The sequence below is a fragment of the Heteronotia binoei genome, chromosome 1 (assembly GCF_032191835.1).
Source record: "Heteronotia binoei isolate CCM8104 ecotype False Entrance Well chromosome 1, APGP_CSIRO_Hbin_v1, whole genome shotgun sequence".
Lineage (NCBI taxonomy): Eukaryota > Metazoa > Chordata > Lepidosauria > Squamata > Gekkonidae > Heteronotia > Heteronotia binoei.
The window spans coordinates 281935130-281943538 of record NC_083223.1 but is presented as its reverse complement, the minus strand read 5'-3'; the positions used below and the strand labels follow the sequence as shown (position 1 = coordinate 281943538).

The window sequence follows — 8409 nt, the reverse complement described above, 5'->3', positions numbered from 1 at the left end:
CCGAAGGAGGCATTGTAGTCTTCCCCCGCATCTCCATAAGCCTCCCGCGCAAGCCCGCCTTTTTCCCTCCTCGCACGTGCTAACGAGGCGCCGCGTTCCAAGACGGTGCGCAAAAACGCGCCGCGCGCCCAGCCGCGTTCCAAGACCGTGCGCAAAAACCCGCCGCGCGCCCAGCCGCGTTCCAAGACCGTGCCCAAAAACGCGCCCCGCGCCCTGCCGCGTTCCAAGACGGTGCGCAAAAACGCGCCGCGCGCCCTGCTGCGTTCCAAGTCCGTGCGCAAAAACGCGCCGCGCGCCCTGCTGCGTTCCAAGTCCGTGCGCAAAAGCGCGCTGCGCGCCCTGCGGCGTTCCAAGCCCTTTGTTCTCCCGACGTTACGGGCCGGGTTGCCTGGCGACGCCCCGCCCCCAAACACCTGCCTCTTGGCCCCGCCCCCTGTCCCCACCCACCCGGAGCCGGTCCATTGCCCCAGAGTTGTGCCTCCTGCCTGTCTCCTTCTGGGGTGCAGTTCCCCCTCCATGGCCATAGGGGGCGGGCTCCTGCCCCTGCTGCTCTGGCTGTGGCCCGCCTGCCTGGGGCCGGACCTCAGCGTGGGGGGGCACCAGGTGGGGGAGCACGAGGACGTCCTGATCGCCGCCCCGCCGCACCTCATCGATCTCCTCCCGGCGGCCGCCACGGCCACGGTGGCCGCCGGCTACATCCCCGGCGACACCTCTCTGGAGGAGAGCCAGGTGGCCGTGGCCACCAGCGAAGGGATCCCGGTGATGGTGATGACGGTCCAGACCACCACGGAAGAGAGCAAAGCCCCATCGCCGGGCAAGGTGGACATCCTAATCGTGGGCGACACGCGCTACCAGTGGCAAGACTGGAGCCCTTGGCACTGCAACTGTCCCCAGGGCAGCATGTCGCGCGTGCGAGACATCACCTACTCCACGCCGGGGGTGGTGCTCGACCCGGCCCAGTACGACGTCCTGCGCTTCCAGCGGGTGGTGTGCGACTACAAGATCTGCCACTGCCGCCCGGAGGAGCATCAGTGCGACCGGCTGGAGGTGACCTGCGCGGAGGAGGAGCACGTCTGCGCCCTGCGGGACATCGAGCAGGACCAGCACCAGAAGAGGAAGGACTTCTGGGCCCGGCTCCACGCGGAGCTCAAGAACCTCTGGCAGAGCCTGAAGGACGCCTTCCCCCGGATAAGGAAGGTGGGCGCCAGGGGAGGGGGCCCAGGCCAGCGGGGAGGGGGGGCTTGGAGGTGGAGGAGGGATGAACAGAAGAGGAGCCATGTTGGATCAGGCCAGTGGCTCCTCCAGTCCAACACTCTGTGTCACACAGTGGCCAAAAAAACCCCAGGTGCCATCAGGAGGTCCATCAGTGGGGCCAGGACACTAGAAGCCCTCCCACTGTGCCCCCCCCCCCCGCCCAAGCACCAAGAATACAGAGCATCACTGCCCCAGACATAAGAACATAAGAGAAGCCCTGTTGGATCAGGCCAGTGGCCCCTCCAGTCCAACAGGGGCCAAAAAAACCAGGCGCCATCAGGAGGTCCACCAGTGGGGCCAGGACACCAGAAGCCATCCCACTGTTGCCCTCCCCAGCACCAAGAATACAGAGCATCACTGCCCCAGACATAAGAACATAAGAGGAGCCATGTTGGATCAGGCCAGTGGCCCATCCAGTCCAACACTCGTCACACAGTGGCCAAAAAACCCCAGGTGCCATCAGGAGGTCCATCATTGGAGGCAGAACTCCAGAAGCCCTCTCCCTGTGGCCCCCCAAGCACCAAGAAGGCAGAGCATCACTGCCTCAGACAGAAGAACATAGGAGAAGCCATGTTGGATCAGGTCAGTGGCCCCTCCAGCAGGACCAGATCTACATGTTTTTTAGGGGGGGGGGCAAAATTAAGAAATGACACCCTCTTATGGACCATTCTATCTTGTGGTCCCACAGCATACAATGGACTCCATACCCAATTTGGCGGGCCCCCCTCAGTCAGCGCCCTGGGCAAGCACTCCCCTCCCCCTAGATCCAGCCCTGCCCTCCAGTCCAACACTCTGTGTCACACAGGGGCCAAAACCCAGGGGCCATCAGGAGGTCCACCAGCGGGAGAGGCAGTTCAGTGTAGTGGTGAAGAGCGCGGACTCTTATCTGGGAGAACCGGGTTTGATTCCCCACTCCTCCACTTGCAGCTGCTGGAATGGCTTGGGTCAGCCAGAGCTTTTTTATCTGGGAGAACCGGGTTTGATTCCCCCCTCCTCCACTTGCAGCTGCTGGAATGGCCTTGAGTCAGCCAGAGCTCTGGCAGGAGTTGTCCTTGAAAGGGCAGCTGCTATGAGAGCCCTCTCCAGCTCCACCCACCTCACAGGGTGTCTGTTGTGGGGGAGGAAGGTCAAGGAGAGTGTGAGCCGCTCTGAGACTCTTCGGAGTGGAGGGCGGGATATAAATCCAATATCTTCATCTACCTCACAGGGTGTCTGTTGTGGGGGAGAAAGGGAAAGGAGATGGTGAGCCGCTCTGAGACTCTTCGGAGTGGAGGGCGGGATATAAATCCAATATCTTCATCTACCTCACAGGGTGTCTGTTGTGGGGGAGGAAGGGAAAGGAGATTGTGAGCCGCTCTGAGACTCTTAGATTTGGAGTGGACGGTGGAATATATATCCGATATCATCTTCTTCTTCTTCTTCTAAATTGCCCCAGACAGAGAGTTCCATCTAGACCTGGTAGTTAACAGTAGGCACTGATGAACCTCTGCTCTGTATGTTTATCCAGTCGCCTCTTGAAGCTGCCTGTGCTTATAGCTATCACAACTTCCTGTGGCAGTGTGTCAATCATTCTTTGTTTGGATAGATCCAAGCGGGCAGCTGTGTTGGTCTGAAGCTACAGAACAAAGCAGTCGTCAAGTTTCACCTTTAAGACCAACTAAGTTTTATTCAGAATGTCAGCTTTCGTATGCTCTAAGCAGACTTAAAAGGTAAAGGTAGTCCCCTTGCGCAAGCACCAGTCGTTTCCAACTCTGGGGTGACGTTGCTTTCACAAGGTTTTCATGACAGACTTTTGACGGGGTGGTTTGCCCTGGCCTTCCCCGTGGCGCAGAGTGGTAAAGAAGCAGTACTGTGGTCTGAACTCTCTGCTCACGACCTGAGTTCTATCCCAGCTATAGCTGGCTTCAGGTCACCGGCTCCAGGTTGACTCAGCCTTCCATCCTTCCGAGGTCGGTCAAAGGAGCACCCAGCTCGCTGGGGGGAAAGTGTAGATGACTGGGGAAGGCAAGTACAAACCACCCCGTGAATAGTCTGCCGTGAAAACATTGCAAAAGCAACGTCACCCCAGAGTCGGAAACAACTGGTGCTTGCATAGGGGACCTTGCCTTGCCTTGCCCTTGCCTTCCCCTGAAAGGCTGAGTCAACCTGGAGCCGGCTACCTGAACTCAGCTTCCACCGGGATCGAACTCAGGTCGTGAGCAGAGAGCTTGGACTGCAGGACTGCAGCTTTACCACTCTGCACAACGGGGCCCTCTAAGAAGAAGAAGAAGATGATGATGATATTGGATTTATATCCCGCCCTCCACTCCGAAGAGTCTCAGAGCAGCTCACAATCTCCTTTCCCTTCCTCCCCCACAACAGACACCCTGTGAGGTAGATGAAGATATTGGATTTATATCCCGCCCTCCACTCCGAAGAGTCTCAGAGCGGCTCACAATCTCCTTTCCCTTCCTCCCCACAACAGACACCCTGTGAGGTAGATGAAGATATCGGATTCATATCCCGCCCTCCACTCCGAAGAGTCTCAGAGCGGCTCACAATCTCCTTTCCCTTCCTCCCCACAACAGACACCCTGTGAGGTAGATGAAGATATCGGATTCATATCCCGCCCTCCACTCCGAAGAGTCTCAGAGCAGCTCACAATCTCCTTTCCCTTCCTCCCCCACAACAGACACCCTGTGAGGTAGATAAAGATATTGGATTCATATCCCGCCCTCCACTCCGAAGAGTCTCAGAGCGGCTCACAATCTCCTTTCCCTTCCTCCCCCACAACAGACACCCTGTGAGGTAGATGAAGATATTGGATTCATATCCCGCCCTCCACTCCGAAGAGTCTCAGAGCGGCTCACAATCTCCTTTCCCTTCCTCCCCCACAACGGACACCCTGTGAGGTAGATAAAGATATTGGATTCATATCCCGCCCTCCACTCCGAAGAGTCTCAGAGCGGCTCACAATCCCCTTTCCCTTCCTCCCCCACAACAGACACCCTGTGAGGTAGATGAAGATATTGGATTCATATCCCGCCCTCCACTCCGAAGAGTCTCAGAGCGGCTCACAATCTCCTTTCCCTTCCTCTCCCACAACAGAAACCCTGTGAGATAGATGAAGATATTGGATTCATATCCCGACCTCCACTCCGAAGAGTCTCAGAGCGGCTCACAATCTCCTTTCCCTTCCTCCCCCACAACAGAATCCCTGTGAGGTAGATGAAGATATTGGATTCATATCCCGCCCTCCACTCCGAAGAGTCTCAGAGCGGCTCACAATCTCCTTTCCCTTCCTCCCCCACAACAGACACCCTGTGAGGTAGATGAAGATATCGGATTTATATCCCACCCTCCACTCCGAAGAGTCTCAGAGCGGCTCACAATCTCCTTCCCCTTCCTCCCCCACAACAGACCCCCTGTGAGGTGGGTGGGGCTGGAGAGGGCTCTCACAGCAGCTGCCCTTTCAAGGACAACCTCTGCCAGAGCTATGGCTGACCCAAGGCCGTTCCAGGAGCTGCAAGTGGAGGAGTGGGGAATCAAACCCGGTTCTCCCAGATAAGAGTCTACACACTTAACCACCCTGTGATGTGGGTGGGGCTGAGAGAGCTCTGACAGAAACTGCCCTTTCAAGGACAACCTCTGCCAGCTATGGAAGTAACTGCTGATTAGGTCTGAATAGATTGGGTGTGGAGGGGTGGGGGGAGGCACTTGTAGGGGGAGAAGTGGTTCTTTGAGGGTGAAGCTTGCAGGCTGTGAATGGCTTGGAGGAAAGTGTGTTCCTTGGACTGTCCAAAGGAGTTTTCTTCCAAGTCAAGGGGGAAACAGAGGTTGTTGGCCACGGCCTTCCTCTGCAGAGCCTTCCTTGGTGGTCTCCCATCCAAGTACCGACCCTGCCTAGCTTAGACTTCTGGTGATCCCAGCAAGGGGCTTTCAGGGCAAGGGAGAAGCAGAGGTGGCTGGCCATCGCCTTCCTCTGCAGAGCCTTCCTCAGTGGTCTAGAATGATTAAAGGGTTGGAATACTTTCCCTATGAAGAAAGGTTAAGACGCTTGGGGCTCTTTAGCTTGGAGAAACGTCAACTGCGGGGTGACATGATAGAGGTTGACAAGATTGTGCATGGGATGGAGAAAGAAGTACTTTTTTCCCTTTCTCACAATACAAGAACTCGTGGGCATTCAATGAAATTGCTGAGCAGTCGGGTTAGAATGGATAAAAGGAGGTACTTCTTCACCCAAAGGGCGATTAACATGTGGAATTCAATGCCACAAGAGGTGGTGACGGCTACAAGCATAGCCAACTTCAAAAGGGGATTGGATAAAAATATGGAGCAGAGGTCCATCAGTGGCTATTAGCCACAGTGTGTATATATATATATATATGTATATATAGATAAATTATTGGCCACTGTGTGACACAGAGTGTTGGATTGGAGGGGCCACTGGCCTGATCCAACACAGCTTCTCTTATGTTCTTATGTCTCCCTTCCAAGTACTGAAATGGTAAAAGCCTTGTGCAGTAGTAGAGGATGCATCTGCAGCTGGAGTGGAGCATAACGTTTCATTTTCTGTCCTTTCTTTTCAATTCCCCACAGGAAAGTACAGCCAAGAGCACAAGGTGAGACCCACCTGCTCTCCAAAGTGGAAGTCACCATCCCTGTACATCTATCAAAATCTCTGTTGTCTAGTAAATATTATTCTAAGAATCCTTTCTGTGCGGTTCTTACCTGGGAAGCGATTTTTTTTTTCTCGTTGGCAGGAGACGCGTGAAGCTGCCTCCCACTCAATCAGACCACGGGCCTGCCGAAGTCAGCATCGCCTACTCAGACACGCAGCAGCTCTGCAGTTATTAAACATTATTTGTCCGGTCCTTTTAGCTGGAGATAGTGGGGATTGAACTCGGGACCTTCTGCAAGCCAAGCAGAGGCTCTGCCACTGAGGCATTACCCCTCCCCTAAAATATAAAGTTGTATTATATTGAACCAGACCCCTGGGTCCACCACAATCAGTACTCAGATTGCAGCTGCTCTCCAGGGTCTCAAGCTGAGGTCTTTCCCACCACCTCCTGCCTGATCCTTTCTAACTCGAGATGCCGGGGATTGAACCTGGGACCTTCTGCATGCCAAGCAGATGTTCTACCACTGAGCTATGGCCCTTCTCCATGGCTCTCCAGGGTCTCAGGCTGAGGTCTTTCCCATCACCTCCTGCCTGGTCCTTTTAACTGGAGATGCCGGGGATTGAACCTGGGACCTTCCGCATGTCAAGCAGAGCCTCTGCCACTGAGCTATGGCCCCTCTCCATGGTTCTCTAGGATCTCAGGCTGAGGTCTTTCCCATCACATTCTACCTGGTCCTTTTTAACTGGAGGTGCTGGGGATTGAACCTTTGACTTTCTGCATTCCAAGCAGATGTTCTACCACTGAGCTGTGACCCTTCTCTATGGCTCTCCAGAGTCTCAGGCTGAGGTCTTTCCCATCACCTCCTGCCTGGTCCTTTTTAACTGGAGATGCTGGGGATTGAACCTGGAACCCGGGGGGAGGGACGGTGGCTCAGTGGTAGGGGGAGGGACGGTGGCTGTGGTAGAGCATCTGCTTGGGAAGCAGAAGGTCCCAGGTTCAATCCCTGGCATCTCCAAAAAAGGGTCCAGGCAAATAGGTGTGAAAAACCTCAGCTGGAGACCCTGGAGAGCCAGTCTGAGAAGACAATACTGACTTTGATGGACCAAGGGTCTGATTCAGTAGAAGGCAGCTTCATATGGTCAACCTCTTACATGCCAAGCAAATGCTGTGCCACTGAGCCACAGCCCGTTCCTGATCAGAACTTTGGTCCATCAGGGTCAATCTTGACTGGCAGTGCTTGACTCTGACTGGCAGCTGCTCTCCAGGGTTTCGGGAAGAGAAGGGTCTTTCCCATCACCTCCTACCTGGACCTTTTTAACTGGAGATGCCAGGGATTGAACCTGGGACTTTCAGGATGTCAAGCAAATGCTCTTCCTCTTTTCAAACAATCTGTCCATCGCGGTCAGTCTTGTCTACTCAGACTGGCAGCCGCTCTCCAGTGTCTCAGGCAGAGAAGAGTCTTCCACATCCCCTCTTGACTGGTCCTGCAGATGCCGGGGATTGAACCTGGGAAATGCATGCTTTGTTACGGAGCCACAGCCCCTCCCCTAAAACATGAAGCTGCCTTCTACTGAGGGAGACTCCTGGTCCATCACAATCAGTCTTGTCTACTCAGACTGGTGGCTGCATTCCAAAGTCTCAGGCTGAGGTCTTTCAAATCACCTCCTGCCAATGTCCCCGATGTGGCACTTGTGGGCACCCCCTGACATTTTGCTTAGCTGCTAAATGTTTTTAGAAAATGGGCGGGGCCAATTGGGGCTCCTACCCAGCAGGGCTTCTGATTGGCCCCTGGAGATCTCATTGACTATGCAGATTAAAACACAGTTTTTGTGTAGTGGTTAAGTGTGCAGACTCTTTATCTGGGAGAACCGGGTTTGATTCCCCGCTCCTCCACTTGCAGCTGCTGGAATGGCCTTGGGTCAGCCATAGCTCTGGCAGAGGTTGTCCTTGAAAGGGCAGCTTCTGTCAGAGCTCTCTCAGCCCCACCCACCTCAAAGGGTGCCTGTTGTGGGGGCAGGAGATATAGGAGATTGTGAGCTGCTCTGAGATTCAGAGTGAAGGGTGGGGTATAAATCCAATATCTTCTTCTGAGAGAGCCAGTTTGGTGTAGTGGTTAAGTGCACGGACTCTTATCTGGGAGAACCGGGTTTGATTCCCCACTCCTCCACTTGCACCTGCTGGAATGGCCTTGGGTCAGCCATAGCTCTGGCAGAAGTTGGCCTTGAAAGGCTGTAAGAGCTCTCTCAGCACCACGTACCTTTTGAGAGCCAGTTTGGTGTAGTGGTTTAGTGCACGGACTCTTATCTGGGAGAACCGGGTTTGATTCCCCACTCCTCCACTTGCAGCTGCTGGAATGGCCTTGGGTCAGCCATGGCTCTGGCAGGAGTTGTCCTTGAAAGGGCAGCTTCTGGGAGAGCTCTCTCAGCCCCACCCACCTCACAGGGTGTCTGTTGTGGGGGGAGAAGATATAGGAGATTGAGCTGCTCTGAGACTCGGAGTGGAGGACAGGATATAAATCCAATATCATCTTCCTCTTCTAAGCATTGTTTGGGTG

At 54.8% G+C, this 8409-nt stretch overlaps 1 protein-coding gene across 1 annotated transcript; it reads left to right on the top strand.

The window, feature by feature from the left end:
* Positions 1-447: 447 nt before the first annotated feature.
* C1H1orf56 (chromosome 1 C1orf56 homolog) lies at positions 448-5944 on the top strand. Its single transcript, XM_060256373.1, has 2 exons — positions 448-1197; positions 5833-5944. Exons 1-2 carry the CDS (start codon positions 517-519, stop codon positions 5857-5859), a joined length of 708 nt encoding a protein of 235 aa, XP_060112356.1. The 5' UTR covers positions 448-516; the 3' UTR covers positions 5860-5944.
* Positions 5945-8409: the final 2465 nt, after the last annotated feature.